General features: G+C 51.6%; 1 protein-coding gene across 1 annotated transcript in view; it reads left to right on the plus strand.

The window, feature by feature from the left end:
• LOC140740134 (uncharacterized) overlaps window positions 1-23,852 on the plus strand; it is a 187,924-nt gene that overhangs the window by 32,377 nt on the left and 131,695 nt on the right. Inside the window, exons 6-7 of the mRNA XM_073069068.1 lie at window positions 1,101-1,232; window positions 9,416-9,556. Coding sequence (XP_072925169.1) covers window positions 1,101-1,232; window positions 9,416-9,556 — 273 coding nt within the window. The remainder of the gene's footprint in view (window positions 1-1,100; window positions 1,233-9,415; window positions 9,557-23,852) is intronic.

Raw genomic sequence — 23,852 nt, forward strand, 5'->3', positions numbered from 1 at the left:
GGGCTAGACTTAGCAAGCTCACCATATATCCATCCCCGAGATTCAGGTGTTGAGATTCTCGATTGTAGATAAAACCCAGAGTGAAATGTGTCATTTGTGCTAACAACCAGCATACCCGAGGTTGTGTTAGGGGCAGCCCACGAGTGTCACCACACATTCCAGTGCCAACATAGCATGACCACAATGCTGAGAAGAACAACACAGAACACAAAAAGTAACAAAGCAACAACAGCAAAAACAAGCCCAGTTCCTCCCTCCCACCAACGCACATACACAGTCCTTTAACCCCAGGACAGGCCTCGAGCTGACCGGACTTGGGCCTACAGACACCAGGTTTCTTCCTCCCCAGTGGACTCATGGAGATCTGTAGATCTGGCTCCAGCCAATGGGCCTTGACTTCTGGACTTCTGATTGGACCATCAGACCTCAATCGTCAGCATCGATTCCAGGGCACAGCATTCACCAAACACCAGGCCTCGAACACTGAACTCCTATCGTGAATCCAGGGGGTCATTCCAGGAGGATATTATAGATGACTTTTTAAGATACTTGTTCATTTTAGTGAGAGATGTCCCAAAGACAAATCATTTCCTCAGTTGCAGCTGCTGTGGAGGAATTTGAATTCCATTTGGACCTGGGGTGCTGAGGCCTGTGGAGCAGCATCTGTAGTAGATGCAGCACTGTGCCTCCCTGATGCTAGATCCAGGGGAATCTGTGCAGGAAATGGTTAATAATGTGTGATGTAGAGTATGAGGAACAAAGATCTGAGTGAAGTTCCTGTGGGACTCCATACACCATTCACTTTCCAGTAATCATTATCATCATCTTCACTCAGAGGGGTGGAGTGAGAGTGGAACGAGCTGCCAGTGGAAGTATTGGAAACAGTTTCAATTTCAATATTTAATAGAAATTTGAATAAGTACATAGATGCGAGTGGTATGGAGGGCTATGTTCTGGGTGCAGGTCAATGGGGCTGACAGAATAACAGTTCAGCACAGACTAGATGGGCAGCAGGGCCTGTTTCTGTGCTGTAGTCCTCTATGACTCTATGACTACATCTGTGTTGGTAATATTTGTACCTCTCTTCCTCTCTACAACAGATGTGGATGAATGCCAGGATAAAAATGCGTGCGGAGTGAACATGACCTGTCGTAACTCCTTTGGGTCTTTTTACTGCGTCTGCAAAGCTGGATATCACCAGAAGCAGGGAGACACTCAGCTGGCCTGTACAGGTGATAATAGAATGATTACTGAGAGCTGAGAATCAGGACAAGCAATGCTGGAAACACTACACAAGTCAGGGAGAACCTATGCGAAGAAAATGAATTTGTGTTTCAAAGTGTTAGTGAAGGGTTTTAAACTTTGAAACATCAACTCCATTTCTCCCTACGCAGTCTCTGACAAAGCTGCCGAGTTGTAGGTGTGTTGCTCTGGATTTCCAGCATCTACAGAACATCTTGTGTCTCTACAAGTTTCTGAGTATCATTAACTGTCGAGACACTTTGGGGTGTGTAGTGGAATGTGAGGAGTGAGACTGAGGTTGGGTCAGTGTGGGGTGTGTAGGGGTCGGTGGTGAGTGCGTTTGAGACTGGGTCTGTTTGGGGTGTGTAGGGACAGTGGGGTGTGAGGCTGAGGTTGGGTCAGTGTGGGGTGTGTAGGGACAGTGGGGTGGGGGGTTGAGGTTGGGTCAGTGTGGGGTGTGCAGTAGAATGTAAGGAGTGAGACTGAGGGTGGGTCAGTGAGGGATGTGTAGGGACGGTGGGGTGTGAGGCTGAGGTTGGGTCAGTGTGGGGTGTGTAGGGACAGTGGGGCGGGGGGTTGAGGTTGGGTCAGTGTGGGGTGTGTAGGGACAGTGGGGTGGGGGGTTGAGGTTGGGTCAGTGTGGGGTGTGTAGTGGAATGTAAGGAGTGAGACTGAGGGTGGGTCAGTGAGGGGTGTGTAGGGACAGAGGGGAGGGGGGTTGAGGTTGGGTCAGTGTGGGGTGTGTAGGGACAGTGGGGTGGGGGGTTGAGGTTGGGTCAGTGTGGGGTGTGTAGGGACAGTGGGGTGGGGGGTTGAGGTTGGGTCAGTGTGGGGTGTGTAGTGGAATGTAAGGAGTGAGACTGAGGGTGGGTCAGTGAGGGGTGTGTAGGGACAGTGGGGTGGGGGCTGAGGTTGGGTCAGTGTGGAGTGTGTAGGGTCAGTGGGGTGGGGGGCTGAGGTTGGGTCAGTGTGGGGTGTGTAGGGACAGTGGGGTGTGAGGCTGAGGTTGGTTCGGTGTGGGGTGTGTAGGGACAGTGGGTGGGGGTTGAGGTTGGGTCAGTGTGGGGTGTGTAGGGACAGTGGGGTGTGAGGCTGAGGTTGTATCAGTGTGGGGTATGTAGGGACAGTTGGGTGTGAGGCTGAGATTGGGTCAGTGTGGGATGTGTAGGGACAGTGGGGTGTGAGGTTGAGGTTGGGTCAGTGTGGGGTGTGTAGGGACAGTGGGGTGGGGGGGTTGAGGTTGGGTCAGTGTGGGGTGTGTAGGGACAGTGGGGTGGGGGGCTGAGGTTGGGTCAGTGTGGGGTGTGTAGGGACAGTGGGTGGGGGTTGAGGTTGGGTCAGTGTGGGGTGTGTAGGGACAGTGGGGTGTGAGGCTGAGGTTCGGTCAGTGTGGGATGTGTAGGGACAGTGGGGTGGGGGGGCTGAGGTTGGGTCAGTGTGGGGTGTGTAGGGACAGTGGGGTGTGAGGCTGAGGTTCGGTCAGTGTGGGATGTGTAGGGACAGTGGGGTGGGGGGGCTGAGGTTGGGTCAGTGTGGGATGTGTAGGGACAGTGGGGTGTGATGCTGAGGTTGGGTCAGTAAGGGGGGGTGTAGGGACAGTGGGGTGGGGGCTGAGGTTGGGTCAGTGTGGAGTGTGTAGGGACAGTGGGGTGGGGGCTGAGGTTGGGTCAGTGTGGAGTGTGTAGGGACAGTGGGGTGGGGGCTGAGGTTGGGTCAATGTGGGGTGTGTAGGGACAGTGGGGTGGGGAGCTGAGGTTGGGTCAATGTGGGGTGTGTAGGGACAGTGGGGTGGGGAGCTGAGGTTGGGTCAGTGTGGGGTGTGTAGGGACAGTGGGGTGGGGGCTGAGGTTGGGTCAATGTGGGGTGGGTAGGGACAGTGGGGTGTGATGCTGAGGTTGGGTCAGTGTGGGGTGTGTAGGGACAGTGGGGTGTGAGGCTGAGGTTGGGTCAGTGTGGGATGTGTAGGGACAGTGGGGTGGGGGCTGAGGTTGGGTCAGTGTGGGGTGTGTAGGGACAGTGGGGTGGGGGCTGAGTTTGGGTCAGTGTGGGGTGTGTAGGGACAGTGGGGTGTGAGGCTGAGGTTGGGTCAGTGTGGGGTGTGTAGGGACAGTGCGGTGGGGGTTGAGGTTGGGTCAGTGTGGGGTGTGTAGGGACAGTGGGGTGGGGGGCTGAGTTTGGGTCAGTGTGGGGTGTGTAGGGACAGTTGGGTGTGAAGCTGAGGTTGGGTCAGTGTGGGGTGTGTAGGGACAGTGGGGTGGGGGTTGAGGTTGGGTCAGTGTGGGGTGTGTAGTGGAATGTAAGGAGTGAGACTGAGGGTGGGTCAGTGAGGGGTGTGTAGGGACAGTGGGGTGGGGGCTGAGGTTGGGTCAGTGTGGAGTGTGTAGGGTCAGTGGGGTGGGGGGCTGAGGTTGGGTCAGTGTGGGGTGTGTAGGGACAGTGGGGTGTGAGGCTGAGGTTGGTTCGGTGTGGGGTGTGTAGGGACAGTGGGTGGGGGTTGAGGTTGGGTCAGTGTGGGGTGTGTAGGGACAGTGGGGTGTGAGGCTGAGGTTGTATCAGTGTGGGGTATGTAGGGACAGTTGGGTGTGAGGCTGAGATTGGGTCAGTGTGGGATGTGTAGGGACAGTGGGGTGTGAGGTTGAGGTTGGGTCAGTGTGGGGTGTGTAGGGACAGTGGGGTGGGGGGGTTGAGGTTGGGTCAGTGTGGGGTGTGTAGGGACAGTGGGGTGGGGGGCTGAGGTTGGGTCAGTGTGGGGTGTGTAGGGACAGTGGGTGGGGGTTGAGGTTGGGTCAGTGTGGGGTGTGTAGGGACAGTGGGGTGTGAGGCTGAGGTTCGGTCAGTGTGGGATGTGTAGGGACAGTGGGGTGGGGGGGCTGAGGTTGGGTCAGTGTGGGGTGTGTAGGGACAGTGGGGTGTGAGGCTGAGGTTCGGTCAGTGTGGGATGTGTAGGGACAGTGGGGTGGGGGGGCTGAGGTTGGGTCAGTGTGGGGTGTGTAGGGACAGTGGGGTGGGGGGGCTGAGGTTGGGTCAGTGTGGGATGTGTAGGGACAGTGGGGTGTGATGCTGAGGTTGGGTCAGTAAGGGGGGGTGTAGGGACAGTGGGGTGGGGGCTGAGGTTGGGTCAGTGTGGAGTGTGTAGGGACAGTGGGGTGGGGGCTGAGGTTGGGTCAGTGTGGAGTGTGTAGGGACAGTGGGGTGGGGGCTGAGGTTGGGTCAATGTGGGGTGTGTAGGGACAGTGGGGTGGGGAGCTGAGGTTGGGTCAATGTGGGGTGTGTAGGGACAGTGGGGTGGGGAGCTGAGGTTGGGTCAGTGTGGGGTGTGTAGGGACAGTGGGGTGGGGGCTGAGGTTGGGTCAATGTGGGGTGGGTAGGGACAGTGGGGTGTGATGCTGAGGTTGGGTCAGTGTGGGGTGTGTAGGGACAGTGGGGTGTGAGGCTGAGGTTGGGTCAGTGTGGGATGTGTAGGGACAGTGGGGTGGGGGCTGAGGTTGGGTCAGTGTGGGGTGTGTAGGGACAGTGGGGTGGGGGCTGAGTTTGGGTCAGTGTGGGGTGTGTAGGGACAGTGGGGTGTGAGGCTGAGGTTGGGTCAGTGTGGGGTGTGTAGGGACAGTGCGGTGGGGGTTGAGGTTGGGTCAGTGTGGGGTGTGTAGGGACAGTGGGGTGGGGGGCTGAGTTTGGGTCAGTGTGGGGTGTGTAGGGACAGTTGGGTGTGAAGCTGAGGTTGGGTCAGTGTGGGGTGTGTAGGGACAGTGGGGTGGGGGTTGTGGTTGGGTCAGTGTGGAGTGTGTAGGGACAGTGGGTTGTGAAGCTGAGGTTGGGTCAGTGTGGGGTGTGTAGGGACAGTGGGGTGGGGGTTGAGGTTGGGTCAGTGTGGGGTGTGTAGGGACAGTGGTGTGTGAAGCTGAGGTTGGGTCAATGTGGGGTGTGTAGGGACAGTGGGGTGGGGGGCTGATGTTGGGTCAGTGTGGGGTGAGTAGGGACAGTGGGGTGTGAGGCTGAGGTTGGGTCAGTGTGGGGTGTGTAGGGACAGTGGGGTGGGGGTTGAGGTTGGGTAAGTGTGGGGTGAGTAGGGACAGTGGGGTGGGGGTTGAGGTTGAGTCAGTGTGGGGTGTGTAGGGATGGTAGGGTTTGAGGCTGAGGTTGGGTCAGTGTGGGGTGTGTAGGGACAGTGGGATGGGGGGCTGAGGTTGGGTCAGTGTGGGGTGTGTAGGGGTCGGTGGTGAGTGCGTTTGAGACTGGGTCTGTTTGGGGTGTGTAGTAGACAGTGGGGTGTGTAGGGGATGAGGGAGGATGAGTCTGGGACTGGGTCAGTGTAGGAGATGGTGGAGAGTGGGTCTGTATCAAAGGGGGATGCATTGGGACGGTGCGGAGTGAGTCTGTATCGGTACGGGGGTGTGTTGGAGACAATGGGGGTGGAGGCTGAGACAGGGTAACAGCTGAGTGTGAGGTGGATGGTGGGTGTGAGGGTGGGTCAGTTTGGGGTATGTAGGGGACAGGGTGTGTCAGGGACGATGGGGAGTGGTTCTGCAGCTAGATCCATGGGTTGGGGATAGTGCAGAGTGAGTCTGGGTCAGTGCAATGTGAGTTGGAGGTAGTGGGGGGTGAGGCTGGGGCTGCATCAGTCAGGGGTGTGCAGGGGAGTGAGTCTGGAATACTGAATCTTATTTTAGATCAAAGGGTCTGCTATAAAACCAATCCTCACCACTCCACCCGGAGAGATCCCTGGAAGAAGTTAGAATACCTGCTGTCTCACGTTTCCAAGAAAATCTTGTCCGCGGGCGACCCTGGGGAGCAAACGAGTCCCTTAAGATCTGTTCCGTCTTCCTATATTTCTATCTTCTATCGTGTATTCCTGTTCGTGGCTGCTGTCATTAAGGGATCAACAGGCCGATTCCTGGCGTGCGGTGTTGATCCAGAATTCTTTTTCCGATTCCCTTTCTGGGGTTTGCCATTTCTGTTAACCATTTTACCTGCCTGTTAATTGTTCTGTACAAAGGACGTAAACCCTTCAGACAAACAGAGACGTACACTCAAAGACATACAATTGTATTCTCCATATAATTTTCTCTCTCTTTTCCATTGGGCAATGGATCTAGGTTCTAATCCCAAGGTCTCAGTTGCCTTCGTTGTAATACCATCCTTTAATTGCCTTAGTTTTTAGTACTGTCGTTTAATCGGAGCTCTCAGACCCCTTCTTCCCAAGCCTGTCTTGTTCTGAGTCCGAAATCAGAGATGGTCACCGCCTTAATTCGTGAATTCACGGGGAACCTTTCCGCGTGTCTCCATCAACACGATGTTACAATTCAAATTTATACAGTAAATCCAATTACACGAGGTCAGCCGGTTCTCCGGACACTGTTTCTGCAATTCGTACAATATTAGTACCTATACAATCGGTTCCTCATTGATCAGAGTACCAAACAAGCCGTTGTTGTCTCTCAGACGATTAGCACCCACGCAATCGGTTCCTCATCGATGACATGACCTATTGTCAGTTAGTACAAAGAAGACAGACTCATTGTGTTTTTTCTCAACCTCTCCCCATGATTCTGACAAGCCCCCAGACCTCAAGACCATTCCTCCACAAGAGGGTCATGTTGATCTCCCCACCCACTCTACCACCACCCACCCGAAACTCCACGACTCTGCTTGATCCCCAGAAATATAAAGGTCAGCCTTGAACTGACACAGTAGTCTGAGAAACCAGGGCTGACTGAATTCCAAAGGTCTGCAGCCCTCTGATGAGGAATTCCTCATGACCCCAGAGCTCCAATCCTCAGACTGATCTCAGACACGGGCAGCTCACCCCACAATGTTCAGCCCCCTGGCCCCAGTCCTCAGACTGATCTCAGACACGGGCAGCTCACCCCACGATGTTCAGCCCCCTGGCCCCAGTCCTCAGACTGATCTCAGACACGGGCAGCTCACCCCACAATGTTCAGCCCCCTGGCCCCAGTCCTCAGACTGATCTCAGACACGGGCAGCTCACCCCACGATGTTCAGTCCCCTGGCCCCAGTCCTCAGACTGATGTCAGACACGGGCAGCTCACCCCACGATGTTCAGCCCCCTGGCCCCAGTCCTCAGACTGATCTCAGACACGGGCAGCTCACCCCACGATGTTCAGCCCCCTGGCCCCAGTCCTCAGACTGATCTCAGACACGGGCAGCTCACCCCACGATGTTCAGTCCCCTGGCCCCAGTCCTCAGACTGATCTCAGACACGGGCAGCTCACCCCACGATGTTCAGCCCCCTGGCCCCAGTCCTCAGACTGATGTCAGACACGGGCAGCTCACCCCACGATGTTCAGCCCCCTGGCCCCAGTCCTCAGACTGATGTCAGACACGGGCAGCTCACCCCACGATGTTCAGCCCCCTGGCCCCAGTCCTCAGACTGATGTCAGACACGGGCAGCTCACCCCACGATGTTCAGCCCCCTGGCCCCAGTCCTCAGACTGATCTCAGACACGGGCAGCTCACCCCACGATGTTCAGCCCCCTGGCCCCAGTCCTCAGGTCAGTTGCAGGAGGAACAGGTTGGACTGGTCTCAGTGAGCGGTGGGAAGGGGATGAGTGAGCAGAGAGTGGGGTTGGAGAGATGGGGGAGTGTGGACAAGATTTTTTAATGTATCGTGGAGATAATTAAATTCAGCTCCTTGTCACTTGGTGCTGAATGGTCTCAGCCCAGCCCATTGAAACAACTTCACATCAAACATGTGTCCTGATGTCACACACAGAAAATGTTGGAGGAACTCGTTGGTCAGGTAGCATCTAATAAGAGGAAATAAACAGTCGTCATTTTGGGCTGAGACCCTTCATCAGGACTGGAGAGGAAGTGTGAAGAAGCCAGAATAAGAAGGTGGGGGGAGTGAAGGGGACAAGCTGACAGGTGACTGGTGAAGTCAGGTGAGGGAGAATGTAGGTGGAGGGGGAGGAGGTATGAAGTAAGAAGCTGGGAGGAGAGAGGTGGAGAAAGTAAAATGGGCTGAAGAAGAGAAAGCTAATAGGGGAGGAGAGTGAACTGAGGGAGAAAGGGGAGGTGGAGGGACACCAGAGGGAGATGATAGGTTGCTGAGGAGAAGAGAAGAGGGATCCAGAGTGGGGAATAATGTTTGCACTAGGGATGCATCTCTTTCATGAATGTGAATTGTATAGTTATTACATTCGTTATGCACTGCACAAATCTCCTTTACACTATGTTCTCTTTATTTAAAAAAACAATAAAAATATTGTTGAAGGAAAGTGCAAGTTGATAGATGATAGATTAGGAAGTGAATTAAATGTTACAGGGAGAGGGAGGGATAATAAATCAGCCATGATGGAATGGTGGAGCAGACTCAATAGGTCTATGTCTTATGGCTTAAATACTGCAAATTGTGAAGTTGGAAATCCCAGATGAGGAAGTGGGGAAGCTCAGAGGATCTGACAGCAGCTGTGGAACGAGGAACTGGAAACGTGAGAAAACGAGACAAGAAAGTGTGTCCCTGATAGAGTGGTGAGACCAAGTTGTTAAAGGAGACACAATGCATCCAGGTAATGGATGAATGGCCACAATTAAAGAGAAAGTAAAATGAAAATGTAGGATGCAGAGTTGAGCATGCTGGAAATCTGAAACCAGGGATGGTGCTGGAATCTCCCAGCGTTCTGTTTCTCATTCATAGATGCTGCCTGACCTACTGAGTATTTCCAATGCTGACCTTCCAATGCAGATTCAGGGAGGGAGTGCTCAATTAACTGAAATTTACATGTGACTAAACCTGCTCTTGCCACGGTCACATTAAAGATGAGTGGAGCACTGAGAGTCCTCTTTCCTCCCCTGCTCCCGTCCAGTGAAAAGCAGCTCCAGTACAGAAGGTGAGGCTGCTGCTGACCTTCCACACTGCTGTCAATAAGCTCATTAAATGGAGAGCAGGGTACCAACCATCCCAGTTTCTAACAGGTGACCGACCATTTGTTTCCTTGAGTCAATTCCATCTGCTCCTTAACTCCATTTTCTGATTTTCTTTTTCAAACTGTAAGGCCTCTTCCCAAGAATACTCACTCAATCCTTTGTTCCAGCGGAGGTCTTCTCTGGATTAAACAACATGGTGCTGAGTTACTCCATCCCGACCCACAGAGCCTGGGTATAAAAGGGAGCAATGCATGTTTACTATTGAGAGAGATTTTCCCTGTTCACACAGATATCGATGAATGCAAGTCCAAACCTTGTCACGAACATGCAACTTGTATCAACGTAATGGGATCCTACCAGTGCAACTGCAACACAGGGTTTCAGGCATTACCTGCGACCGCCAACCTCATGGCAGGGAAAGTTTGTGAAGGTAAGGACTTTGTATCAACATGAAAATGGAGAATAAATCCCATCTGATTGAGGATATCATTCCTCCTCAATTCACCTACAGGGTCCCCCAGCTAAAGAATTTAATGGGCTCTGTCCTGTGTAAATTGCACAAGGGAGTAATTGTGGGAGGTGGGGAAGTTATCATTGGTTTTTCTGTTGTTTCCTTTGATAAATCTGATCACTAGTTCAAATGGGAAGGGAAAAGGGACTGACAAGCAAATGGGAAGAGCTCATTGTGGTCGGCATGGATGAGATGGGCCAAAGGTTCTTTTTCTCTGCTGTATTTCTCCATGACTTTATATTTCAGAGTTTGTGAAATGAATTCATTGAACAATCATGTTCCTTTCGGAACAAGAAGCAGAGTACACCATTGTCCAGGGACAGGTGTGACTGGAGGAGGCAACTCTGGCTGGCATGGTGATTACGATTGCAAACTTGACTCCCAAACTCCCACACAGTCTAATGTCAGCCTCTCAGAGTAGGTTCAGTGAGGGTCTGAGTAATCCATTGGGGCACGGAGGGGCAGAGTCAGAGATGGACCATGCAAAGATGAGAGGAGCTTGGAGTTTGGCATCTAAAATGATAACATTTCTCAGTTCTGTATGATCGTAGGAAGCAGCATCAATGCAATTGTTGATGGACTGGAGAAAGCTGAGGGAGATGGGCTGGACAGGATTGAAACAAGGACTCATGTCCCACCAAAGTTCAGGTGTAGCTTGGCCCATGTGAATTCGATGACCATGAGAAAGTGAGAGACGAGTGAGAGATATCAATGAGTGTGAAGCCTCTCCGTGTCACCCCCTCACAACTTGTTACAACACGCCGGGTTCATACCTGTGCAACTGTAATGCAGGTTTTCAGGCATCTCCAGTGACAGTCAGCCTCACTGCAGGAAGGTTTTGTGAAGGTAGAGACTTTATATCACCATGAAAGTGAAAATTAATCACAAGGCTGTGTGGGTGTCATCAACTTCCAGAATTGTCTTGAAGATATTCTTGGAATTAAAGAATTAACTCACAGGGTCTGCATTGTGTAAATCGCATAGTTGGTAAACGATGATGTTTTCTTTGTTTTATCATTATTTCCAGATATTTTTAGATACAGGGACAGAATTCATGGACTAGGCAGGTCCTTTGGACACAGGAGATCATGCAATACAACTGTGAGGACTGTGTCCAATCTGATTGACAGTGTTAGCTCCCGTGGTCACTACTACTACAATCCTGCATCCCAAATTCCCACATGGACCAACATGTTACTCTCTGAGCCCATTCAGTGGAGGGGCTGGGAAATCTATTGGGACTGAGATGTGATCAACCCCATTCCGGGGTCAGGGCAACATTAAAGATGAGTAGAGCTACGGGCATCCAGTACACCTCTCCACAGGGAGGTTCAGAGGTCCAATTTAATGTCAGAGAAATGTATATAATATACATCCTGAAATGCTTTTCCTTCACAAACATACATGAAATCAGGGAAGTGCCCCAAAGAATGAACGACAGATAAACATAAGAACCCCAAAGCCCCCCCAGCTTTCCTCCCTCACGCGCGTAAGAGCAACAATCCCCCTCCCCCACCAGCTAATAAAGCAAGCATCAGTACCGTCTCCGAGCACTCATCGTGAGCAAAGCAATAGCAAAGACACAGTCTTGCAGTTACCCCACAGACTCCACATTTCATCTGGCATTTGACATTCCACAGGTTCTCTCTCTCCCTGATAAGGGAGAAGGAGGCGTCTCCATTTTCTCCCCAGCGAGCGGGGAGACATAACAACAACCAGCTGATTTATGACGTTAAAGGTCTGTTACATTGCTTTTTTTTTTGAGCTCTGTGCCTGAAGATCGCACAGATCCCAGGTCTTCGGGCCCACAGCAGATATCCCGACTCCCCCGATGACACACGTGTCTCCTGCTGTGAAACCAACCCTCGATCCACCCGTCTCCAGAGCCCTGAGATCTTAAGCTTCTGAATTCGAGCCGGACTCTCAGGCTGAGCCCTTGACGTGCCGAACAATGGGCATTCCTGAAAATCTGAGAACAGGTCCCATTCCCGCAAAGAACCTATGTCAGTGTGTAACTGCAGGGCAGGGTCTTCAAAAGAACCCTGAATGGGAAAAATAAAGATATTAAAGATGGAAATAGAGCTGTTTCCAAAGATGCAAGCAAAGGAGTTGACGTTTAACCATACAATTACAGCACGGAAAAAGGCCAGCTCGGCCCTTCTTACTCTCACCTAGTCTCACTGACCCGCACTCAGCCCATAACCCTCCATTCCTTCCCTGTCCATATACCTAACCAATTTTACTTTAAATTACATTACCAAACCTGCCTCTACCACTTCGACTGGAAGCTCGTTCCACACAGCTACCACCCTCTGGGTAAAGAAATTCCCTCTCATGTTACACTTAAAATTTTGCCCCCTAACTCGCAACTCATGCCCTCTTGTTTGAATCTCCCCTACCCTCAATGGAAAAAGCCTATCAACGTCAATTCTAACTATCCCCCTCATAATTTTAAATACCTGAATCAAGTCCCCCCTCAACCTTCTACGCTCCAAAGAATAAAGACCTAACTTGTTCAACCTTTCCCTGTAACTTAGGTGCTGAAACCTAGGTAACATTCTAGTAAATCTTCTCTGTATGCTCTCTATTTTGTTGACATCTTTCCTATAATTCGGTGACCAGAACTGTACGCAATACTCCAAATTCGACCTCACCAATGCCTTGTACAATTTTAACATTACATCCCAACTCCTATACTCAATGCTCTGATTTATAAAGGCCAATATACCAAAAGCTTTCTTCACCACCCTATCCACATGAGATTCCACCTTCAGGGAACTATGCACCATTATTCCTAGATCACTCTAATGCCCTACCGTTTACCATGTATGTCCTATTTGGATTATTCCTACCAAAATGTAGCACCTCACACTTACCAGCATTACACTCCATCTGTCATCGTTCAGCCCACTCTTCTAACTGGCCTAAATCTCTCTGCAAACTTTGAAAACCTACTTCGTTATCCACAATGCCACCTACCTTAGCGCCATCTCAACGTTGCTCCGCCTCCTTTTTTAAATAAGTAGGGAGAAAAGAGAGTGAAAATAGTGAGGAGGTATTCTTGGGTTCATTGTCCATTCAGAAGTCTGATGTCGCAGAGGAAGAAGCTGTAAGCAATACGCTCAGCGTGTGTCTTCAGGCTCTTGTACATCCTACCTGATGGTATTATTGTAAAAAGGGCAGGTCTTGGGGGTCCTTAATGGCGGATGCCACCTTTTTTTGGTGTTGCAATTTGAAGCTGTCCTTGATAGTGGGAAGGCGACTACCCATAGTGGTGTGGGCTATATTTACAACTCTGCAGGTTTTTCTTATCCTGTGTGGTGAATCCTCAAAACCAATCGGAGATGCAACAAGTCAGAATGTTCTCCATGGCACAGCTTTAGCATTCTAACTAGTCACATCACCAGAGAAGGTGGGGCTACCACTGATTCCTCCAGTGGGATCTGCAGGTGTTGATAGGCAGCTTCCAGATCCAATGACCAGGAGAGTAGGCTAGCAAACATCTTGGCCTCCAGCAGGTGGAAAGCTATTGGTTCCCTGATTCAATTCAATCCAGGCTGATCTGTGCCTTAACTCCACACACCCGTCTTTCTGCCACAACTCTGAAGGCCTTTCCCAAGAAAATCACTGAAATGTTTGTTCCAAGGAAGGTCTGGTCTGTGTTTAGCAACATGCCTATGTTTTGCTCCATGCAGACCCACAGAGTGCACCTGTAACAAGGAGTAAACAGGAGCAATACTCGCCCTGTGACAAATATGCAACTTGTAACAACACAGTGGGTTCCCACCAGTGTAACTGTGTCATAGGGTTTCTGACATTTTCTATGACTGCCAGCCTCACTGCAGGGAAGAACTGTGAATGTAAGGATTTAACATAACCATGATATGGAGAATCAATTCAAAGTAGTGGTTGTCATTGACATTCCTTCAACATTGTCCTTCAGATACCTCGAAGTAAAGAAGGATATTCTGTGCAAGTCCCACAGTAGGGTTATTGTGATGGACATGGATTTCATGACCTGTTGAGTTTCTCCAGGAACAAGTCTGTTCAGAATTGCCATTTATAGCTGGCATGGTGGTTACTATTCTGATCCAAGATCACAAACTCCACACGATCGAATGTCACCATCTGGGAGTAGGTTCAGTGAGGGGCTGGGAAATCCATGGGGATACCGGTGTAATCCAGAGAGGGAAGGGGAAGAGTTAGAGATAGACCTTGTAACTGAAACTGCCTCATTGTAGGCTCGTAATGAGTTATTATCACTGTGAATTCAGTCTCCGATGGTGATGAATGGTAAGGTGTGTCTTCTGTCACTATGATAGTGTGGTGAGTACTCGTGGAACAACCAACAGCAATCTTGTCAGTAGGAAAGATGTCTTTGTGTTCCAACATCTTATCAGTTATTCTCTTTTCCCAATCCTCTGGTATTGGTGAGTCATCAAAGTTGACTGACTTCAATGTCAACTTTCCTAATAGAGGAGACTATTTCTTTCTTTTCCAATCTTTTGTTTGAATTTTTCAAAAACAGATGCTTAACAGCTTCACCCCACCCCCTCCGGTCTTCTCCTATCATTTCGCATTTCTCCCCCGCCACTTTCAAATCTTACTATCTTTCCTTTCAGTTAGTCCTGACGAAGGGTCTCGGCCTGACATTCGACAGTGCTTCTCCCTATAGATGCTGCCTGGCCTGCTGTGTTCCATCAGCATTTTGTGTGTGTTGTTTGAATTTCCAGCATCTGCAGATTTCCTCGTGTTTGCAATGGAAGTGCTTGTTCCCACAAGAATGGCAACTTTACCTTTGACAACTGGATCTGGGCAAACCAGCACAAGTATATCAATAGTCTCAGCTACCGCAATATCTGCTCCTGAATACACCAGTGTCAACGACAAAAAACCATCATGAGGGTAATCATCAGCACTAAGCCCCCAAACCTCAAGGGCACTGATCGGAGCCAACAGGAAATGAGTCAAATCCCTGTTGAAAAGGATCTGTGGAGTAAAGTAACTTGAGAACCTGTGTCAAGTATGACTCTATCATAAATACCTTCAGTCTGTCTGGAGACGTCAGAACTTGGCCCCACTAAGCCTTCAGTGCCTTGACTTCTGGACTTCTGATTGGACCATCAGACCTCAAACATCAGCATCGATTCCAGGGCACAGCATTCACCAAACACCAGACCTCGAACACTGAACACCTATCGTGAATCCTGGGCTCATTCCAGGAGGATATTATGGATCACCTTTTAAGACAACTTGTTCATTTTAGTGAGAGATTTCTCTATGACAAAACATTTCCTCAATTGCAGCTGCTGTGGAGGAATTTGAATTCCGATTGGACCCGGGGTGTTGAGGCCTGTGGAGCAGGATCTGTAGTTGATACAGCACTGTGCCTCCCTGATGCTAGATCCAGGGGAATCCGTGCAGGAAATGGTTAATAACCTATGATGTAGAGTATGAGGAACAAAGATTTGAGAGAAGCTCCTGTGGGACTCCATACACCATTCACTTTCCAGTCAAGATCTTTCATCATTATCATCATCTTCACTCAAAGGGTGGAGTGAGAGTGGAACGAGCTGCCAGTGAAATTACACCCTATCCTCGTTTTCTGTGTCTTCAGACAATACAGATTCAGTTATGCGAGGAACCTATTTCTACCAACTTCTCCTAATATGCGTCCTAAACTCACAGTTATGCGAGGAGCACTGCTTTCCCACCAATACAAGTCAGGTGGACAAGCCTCACAGTCTCACTCCCGCCAGTCTCGCATTGGTTTTGGCAATGTGTGGATGTGCGACCTTGCACTCTTAAACTTTTGCTGTTTTTACCTACGGTGCAGTGATTTTGTGCTCGAAGTATTTAACTGTGCCTCCTAGGCGTCTGATGTCAATTTCTGGGCTATCAGCCAAGCAGCAGAGAACCACTTTAACACTTGAAAAAAAGTTGGAAATTCTAAACAGGGCGCCGTCAGGTGAAAGTAACACAGCTCTGGGATGCTACTTCGGCCTGGGTGAGTCCACGATCAGAAACTTAAAGAAAAATGCTGAGAAAATAAAAAGTGCAGTGATTGATTCACCACAAGTGTCTTCAAAGATTGTTACCAAAGTGCATGAACCGATTATGACAAAAATGGAGAAAATGTTGAGTTTGTACATTGAGCATGAAACAAAGAAAAAAACAACACTTAGTTCCGATCATCTTCATGTGAAAGCTTTGGAAGTTTATGGTCGCCTTTGTTTAGAGGCTAGTGAGGAAGTGTCAAATGATATTGTTAGCTTTAATGCAAGTACGGGATGGTTTTCTAAGTTTGTTAATTGTCACAGGCTTCACAACTTAGCCGTGCGTGGTGAGCAAGCTAGTGCTGACCACAAAGCTGCTGATCGCTACCCTGAGCAGTTGTGGGCTATGATAGCTGAGTTAGGCATCACACCAAAGCAGGTGTTTAATGCAGACAAGACCGGGCTTCTTTGGAAGCGTATGCCGAAATGCACTTACATAAGTAAGGATGAAAAGACTGAGTCAGGGTTCAAGGCAGCAAAGGATAGATTGACTCTGCTTATGTGTTCCAATGCTGAAGGAGACTGTAATATGAAGCTTCTCTTAGGCTACGTCCACACTACACCGGATAAATCCGTAACCAAAGCTTTTTCTCTTCGTTTTTACCCTCTGTCCACACTAAAATGGTGTTTTCATCCCCCGAAACCGGAGCTTTTCAGAAATGCTTTCCAGGGTGGGTATTTTTGAAAACGCTGCTCGGGAAGATCAGTGTGGACGGGGTAACCGGAGACTTCTGAAAACGCTGTCAGATGGCAGCGTGCTATTTCATTGTTTTCTTGAACATAACCTAAAAATTTCAGAACAGATGGCAACGAGACTGAAGCCAGATAGTTAGAAATGTACTCACTAAATACTTTGACCCATAACTTACTGAATAAATAAGTATACTCACTTTGCCCTGTTTTCTGTCCTTGCTTGTGTGAAGGTGGTTTACCTATTTATGCAAGTACTTCTCTGACAATAGATGTGTAACAGCCGAATGTAAGATTGTATGGAAATACAAGATAACAATGATGCAGACATGTTTTACACATTTAACAAGGTGCTTCATTAATGTAACAGAGTTAGTCAGTTTTTCAATGTTCATCGTCAGCCGGGTCAATCTGTCCGTGAACTCCCTTTCGGTTGCCTCCGTACGCTCCAGTATTTTAATTTTTTTAAACTTTTAAGTTCTCCTGCATGAGAGCCAACAGGTGTCTGCCGTTTTAAGTTTTTCTAGTCTGTAACTACACAAATGCGCACTTTCACCGCGAGATTTGACACCAAACATATTGCTTGTTTTCGGTAGATGTGTACTGCGCATGTGCAGTAGGAGGAGATTCACCGAAATCTCCGTTTCAATGTGGATAGAGATATTCTCAAAAACGCATAGTGTGGACACCTATCGTTTTCACGCAAAACCGGCGTTTTCAAAATTATCCGGTCTAGTGTGGATATAGCCTTAGATTACCATTCTCTAAACCCCCATGCTCTTAAGGGTTTGAGTACTGTACACCCTAGTATGTTAACTTTCTATGATTTATGACATTGAATATTAGCTTAAATTGATGAAATATAATATGAATGTTGCCTTGTGGTACTGCTTTTGTGTCGTATTGGTATGAAAATGTGAATAAATTACAGATAAAACTTATTTAGGAAGCCCTCCAGAATGCATCCCTATTTTCTCCATTTAAATAATTATTCACATTATGCATATTCACATTATGTGTTGACTGTGAGGAATGTATCCCCCGCATATAACGAGGATAGGGTGTATTGGAAGAGGGGTCAATTTCAACATTTAACAGAAATTTGAATAAGTACATAGAAGGGAAGGGTATGGAGGGCTATGTTCTGGGTGCAGGTCAATGGTGCTGACAGAATAACAGTTCAGCACAGACTAGATGGGCAGCAGGGCCTGTTTCTGTGCTGTAGTCCCCTATGACTCTATGACTACATCTGTGTTGGTAATATTTGTACCTCTCTTCCTCTCTACAACAGATGTGGATGAATGCCAGGATAAAAATGCATGCGGAGTGAACATGACCTGTCGTAACTCCTTTGGGTCTTTTTTCTGCGTCTGCAAAGCTGGATATCACCAGAAGCAGGGAGACACTCAGCTGGCCTGTACAGGTGATAATAGAATGATTACTGAGAGCTGAGAATCAGAACAAGCAATGTTGGAAACATTACACAAGTCAGGGACAACTCATGCAAAGAAAAAGAATTTGTGTTTCAAAGTGTTAGTGAAGAGGATTAAACTTTGAAAGTTCAACTCCATTTCTCCCTACGCAGTCTCTGACAAAGCTGCTGAGTTGTAGGTGTGTTGCTGTGGATTTCCAGCATTTACAGAACATCTTGTGTCTCTACAAGTTTCTGAGTATCATTGACTGTCAAGGAGACACTTTGGGGTGGGTAGTGGAATGTGAGGAGTGAGACTGAGGGTGGGTCAGTGTGGGGTGAGTAGGGACAGTGGGGTGGGGGGCTGATGTTGGGTCAGTGTGGGGTGTGTAGGGACAGTGGGGTGTGAGGCTGAGGTTGGGTCAGTGTGGGGTGTGTAGGGACAGTGGGGTGTGAGGCTGAGGTTGGGTCAGTGTGGGGTGTGTAGGGACAGTGGGGTGGGGGCTGAGGTTGGGTCAGTGTGGGGGGTGTAGGGACAGTGGGGTGTGAGGCTGAGGTTGGGTCAGTGTGGGGTGTGTAGGGACAGTTTGGTGTGAGGCTGAGGTTGGGTCAGTGTGGGGTGTGTAGGGACAGTGGGATGGGGGGCTGATGTTGGGTCAGTGTGGGGAGTGTAGGGACAGTGGGGTGTGAGACTGAGGTTGGGTCAGTGTGGGGTGTGTAGGGACAGTGGGGTGGGGGCTGTTGGGTCAGTGTGGGGTGTGTAGGGGCAGTGGGGTGGGGGGTTGAGGTTGGGTCAGTGTGGGGTGTGTAGGGACAGTGGGGTGTGAGGCTGAGGTTGGGTCAGTGTGGGGTGTGTAGGAACAGTGGGGTGGGAGGCTGAGGTTGGGTCAGTGTGGGGTGTGTAGGGACCGTGGGGTGGGGGGCTGAGGTTGTGTCAGTGTGGGGTGTGTAGGGACAGTGGGGTGGGGGGCTGAGGTTGGTTCAGTGTGGGGTGTGTAGGAACAGTGGGGTGTGAGGCTGAGGTTGGATCAGTGTGGGGTGTGTAGGGACAGTGGGGTGTGAGGCTGAGGTTGGATCAGTGTGGGGTGTGTAGGGACAGTGGGGTGGGGGGCTGAGGTTGGTTCAGTGTGGGGTGTGTAGGGACAGTGGGGTGGGGGTTCAGGTTGGGTCAGTGTGGGCTGTGTAGGGACAGTGGGGGGGGGCTGAGGTTGGGTCAGTGTGGGGTGTGTAGGGACAGTGGGATGGGGGGCTGAGGTTGGGTCAATGTGGGGTGTGTAGGGACGGTGGGGTGGGGGTTGAGGTTGGGTCAGTGTGGGGTGTGTAGGGACGGTGGGGTGGGGGGCTGAGATTGGGTCAGTGTGGGGTGTGTAGGGACAGTGGGGTGTGAGGTGAGGTTGGGTCAGTGTGGGGTGTGTAGGGACAGTGGGGTGGGGGGCTGAGGTTGGGTCAGTATGGGGTGTGTAGGGACGGTGGGGTGTGAGGCTGAGGTTCGGTCAGTGTGGGGTGTGTAGGGACAGTGGGGTGGGGGGCTGAGGTTGGGTCAGTATGGGGTGTGTAGGGACGGTGGGGTGTGAGGCTGAGGTTGGGTCAGTGTGGGGTGTGTAGGGACAGTGGGGTGGGGGTTGAGGTTGGGTCAGTGTGGGGTGTGTAGGGACAGTGGGGTGTGAGGTGAGGTTGGGTCAGTGTGGGGTGTGTAGGGACAGTGGGGTGGGAGGGGTTGAGGTTGGGTCAGTGTGGGGTGTGTAGGGACGGTGGGGTGTCAGGCTGAGGTTGGGTCAGTGTGGGGTGTGTAGGGACAGTGGTGTGGGGGTTGAGGTTGGATCAGTGTGGGATGTATAGGGACAGTGGGGTGTGAGGCTGAGGTTGGATCAGTGTGGGGTGTGTAGGGACAGTGGGGGGGGGCTGAGGTTGGGTCAGTGTGGGGTGTGTAGGGACAGTGGGGTGTCAGGCTGAGGTTGGGTCAGTGTGGGGTGTGTAGGAACAGTGGGGTGTGAGGCTGAGGTTGGATCAGTGTGGGGTGTGTAGGGACAGTGGGGTGTGAGGCTGAGGTTGGATCAGTGTGGGGTGTGTAGGGACAGTGGGGTGGGGGGCTGATGTTGGGTCAGTGTGGGGTGTGTAGGGACAGTTGGATGGGAGGCTGAGGTTGGTTCAGTGTGGGGTGTGTAGGGACAGTGGGGTGTGAGGCTGAGGTTGGATCAGTGTGGGGTGTGTAGGGACAGTGGGGTGTGAGGCTGAGGTTGGATCAGTGTGGGGTGTGTAGGGACAGTGGGGTGGGGGGCTGATGTTGGGTCAGTGTGGGGTGTGTAGGGACAGTTGGATGGGAGGCTGAGGTTGGATCAGTGTGGGGTGTGTAGGGACAGTGGGGTTGGGGGGCTGATGTTGGGTCAGTGTGGGGTGTGTAGGGACAGTGGGGTGGGGGGCTGATGTTGGGTCAGTGTGGGGTGTGTAGGGACAGTTGGATGGGAGGCTGAGGTTGGGTCAGTGTGGGGTGTGTAGGGACAGTGGGGTGGGGGGCTGAGGTTGGGTCATTGTGGGGTGTGTAGGGACAGTGGGGTGTGAGGCTGAGTTTGGGTCAGTGTGGGGTGTGTAGGAACAGTGGGGTGTGAGGCTGAGGTTGGGTCAGTGTGGGGTGTGTAGGGACAGTGGGGTGGGGGGCTGATGTTGGGTCAGTGTGGGATGTGTAGGGACAGTGGGGTGTGAGGCTGAGGTTGGGTCAGTGTGGGATGTGTAGGGACAGTGGGGTGGGGGGTTCAGGTTGGGTCAGTGTGGGGTGTGTAGGGACAGTGGGGTGTGAGGCTGAGGTTGGTTCAGTGTGGGGTGTGTAGGGACAGTGGGGTGTGAGGCTGAGGTTGGGTCAGTGTGGGGTGTGTGGGGACAGTGGGGTGGGGGGTTCAGGTTGGGTCAGTGTGGGCTGTGTAGGGACAGTGGGGGGGGGCTGAGGTTGGGTCAGTGTGGGATGTGTAGGGACAGTGGGGTGTGAGGCTGAGGTTCGGTCAGTGTGGGATGTGTAGGGACAGTGGGGTGGGGGGCTGAGGTTGGGTCAATGTGGGGTGTGTAGGGACAGTGGGGTGTGAGGCTGTGGTTGGGTCAGTGTGGGGTGTGTAGAGACGGTGGGGTGGGGGTTGAGGTTGGGTCAGTGTGGGGTGTGTAGGGACAGTGGGGTGTGAGGCTGAGGTTCGGTCAGTGTGGGATGTGTAGGGACAGTGGGGTGGGGGGCTGAGGTTGGGTCAATGTGGGGTGTGTAGGGACAGTGGGGTGTGAGGCTGTGGTTGGGTCAGTGTGGGGTGTGTAGAGACGGTGGGGTGGGGGTTGAGGTTGGGTCAGTGTGGGGTGTGTAGGGACAGTGGGGTGTGAGGCTGAGGTTCGGTCAGTGTGGGATGTGTAGGGACAGTGGGGTGGGGGGCTGAGGTTGGGTCAATGTGGGGTGTGTAGGGACAGTGGGGTGTGAGGCTGTGGTTGGGTCAGTGTGGGGTGTGTAGAGACGGTGGGGTGGGGGTTGAGGTTGGGTCAGTGTGGGGTGTGTAGGGACGGTGGGGTGGGAGGCTGAGGTTGGGTCAGTGTGGGGTGTGTACAGACAGTGGGGGGGGGCTGAGGTTGGGTCAGTGTGGGATGTGTAGGGACAGTGGGGTGTGAGGCTGTGGTTGGGTCAGTGTGGGGTGTGTAGAGACGGTGGGGTGGGGGTTGAGGTTGGGTCAGTGTGGGGTGTGTAGGGACGGTGGGGTGGGAGGCTGAGGTTGGGTCAGTGTGGGGTGTGTAGGGATGGTGGGGTGGGGGGCTGAGGTTGGGTCAGTGTGGGGTGTGTAGGGACAGTGGGATGGGGGTTGAGGTTGGGTCAGTGTTGGGTGTGTAGGGACAGTGGGGTGGGGGGCTGAGGTTCGGTCAGTGTGGGGTATGTAGGGACAGTGGGGTGGGGGTTGAGGTTGGGTCAGTGTGGGGTGTGTAGGGACAGTGGGGTGGGGGTTGAGGTTGGGTCAGTGTGGGGTGTGTAGGGACAGTTGGATGGGGGGCTGAGGTTGGTTCAGTGTGGGGTGTGTAGGGACAGTGGGGTGGGGGTTGAGGTTGGGTCAGTGTGGGGTGTGTAGGGACGGTGGGGTGGGGGGCTGATGTTGGGTCAGTGTGGGGTGTGTATGGACAGTGGGGTGTGAGGCTGAGGTTGGGTCAGTGTGGGGTGTGTAGGGACAGTTGGATGGGGGGCTGAGGTTGGTTCAGTGTGGGGTGTGTAGGGACAGTGGGGTGGGGGTTCAGGTTGGGTCAGTGTGGGCTGTGTAGGGACAGTGGGGTGGGGGTTGAGGTTGGGTCAGTGTGGGGTGTGTAGGGACAGTGGGATGGGAGGCTGAGGTTGGGTCAGTGTGGGGTGTGTAGGGACAGTGGGGTGTGAGGCTGAGGTTGGGTCAGTGTGGGTTGTGTAGGGACAGTGGGGTGTGAGACTGAGGTTGGGTCAGTGTGGGGTGTGTAGGGACAGTGGGGTGGGGGTTGAGGTTGGGTCAGTGTGGGGTGTGTAGGGACAGTGGGGTAGGGGTTGAGGTTGGGTCAGTGTGGGGTGTGTAGGGACAGTGGGGTGGGGGTTGATGTTGGGTCAATGTGGGGTGTGTAGGGACGGTGGGGTGGGGGGGCTGAGGTTGGGTCAGTGTGGGGTGTGTAGGGACAGTGGGATGGGGGGCTGAGGTTGGGTCAGTGTGGGGTGTGTAGGGGTCGGTGGTGAGTGTGTTTGAGACTGGGTCTGTTTGGGGTGTGTAGTAGACAGTGTGGTGTGTAGGGGATGGGGGAGAGTGTGTCTGGGACTGGGTCAGTGTAGGAGATGGTGGAGAGTGAGTCTGTATCAAAGGGGGATGTATTGGGACGGTGGGGAGTGAGTCTGTGTCTCGGTACGGGGGTGTATAGGAGACAGTGGGGGTGGAGGCTGAGACAGGGGAACAGCTGAGTGTGAGGTGGATGGTGGGTGTGAGGTTGGGTCAGTTTGAGGTATGTAGGGGACAGGGTGTGTCGGGAACGATGGGGAGTGGTTCTGCAGATAGATCCATGGGTTCGGGGTAGTGCAGAGTGAGTCTGGGTCAGTGCAATGTGTGTTGGAGGTAGTGGCGGGTGAGGCTGGGGCTACGTCAGTCAGGGGTGTGCAGGGGAGTGAGTCTGGAATACTGAATCTTATTTTAGATCAAAGAGTCTGCCATAAAACCAATCCTCACCACTCCACTCAGAGAGATCCCTGGAAGAAGTTACAATACCTGCTGTCTCACATTTCCAAGAAAATCTTGTCCGCCGGCGACGCTGGGGAGCAAGCAGGTCCCCTTAGTGCTGCTCCTTCTTCGTATATTGTTTCTATCTTCAATCGGGTGTTCCCGTTCCTGGGTGCCGTCGTTAAAGGATCAACAGGCTGAGTCCTGGTGTGCGGTGTTGATCCAGAATTATTTTTCCGATTCCATTTCTGGGGTTTGCCCTTCCTGTTAACCATTTTACCTGCCTGTTAATTGTTCTGTACAAAGGACGTAAACCCTTCAGACAAACAGAGACGTACACTCAAAGACATACAATCGTGTTCTCCATATAATTTTCTCTCCCTTTTCCATTGGCCAATGGATCTAGGTTCTAATCCCAAGGTCTCAGTTGCCTTCGTTGTAATACCATCCTTTAATTGCCTTTGTTTTTAGTACTGTCGTTTAATCAGAGCTCTCAGACCCCTTCTTCCCAAGCCTGTCTTGTTCTGAGTCCGAAATCAGAGATGGTCACCGCCTTAATTCGTGAATTCACAGGGAACCTTTCCGTATGTCTCCGTCAACACGAGGTTACAATTCAAATTTATATAGTAAATCCAATTACACGAGGTCAGCCGGTCTCCGGACACTGTTTCCGCAATTCGTACAATATTAGTAGCTATACAATCGGTTCCTCATTGATCAGAGTACCAAACAAGCCGTTGTTGTCTCTCAGACGATTAACACCCACGCAATGGGTTCCTCATCGATGACGTGACCTATTGTCAGTTAGTACAAAGAAGACAGACTCATTGTGTTTTTTCTCAACCTCTCCCCATGATTCTGAGAAGCCCCCAGACCTCAAGACC

The sequence above is a fragment of the Hemitrygon akajei genome, chromosome 16, assembly GCF_048418815.1.
Source record: "Hemitrygon akajei chromosome 16, sHemAka1.3, whole genome shotgun sequence".
Taxonomy (NCBI): Eukaryota; Metazoa; Chordata; class Chondrichthyes; order Myliobatiformes; family Dasyatidae; genus Hemitrygon; species Hemitrygon akajei.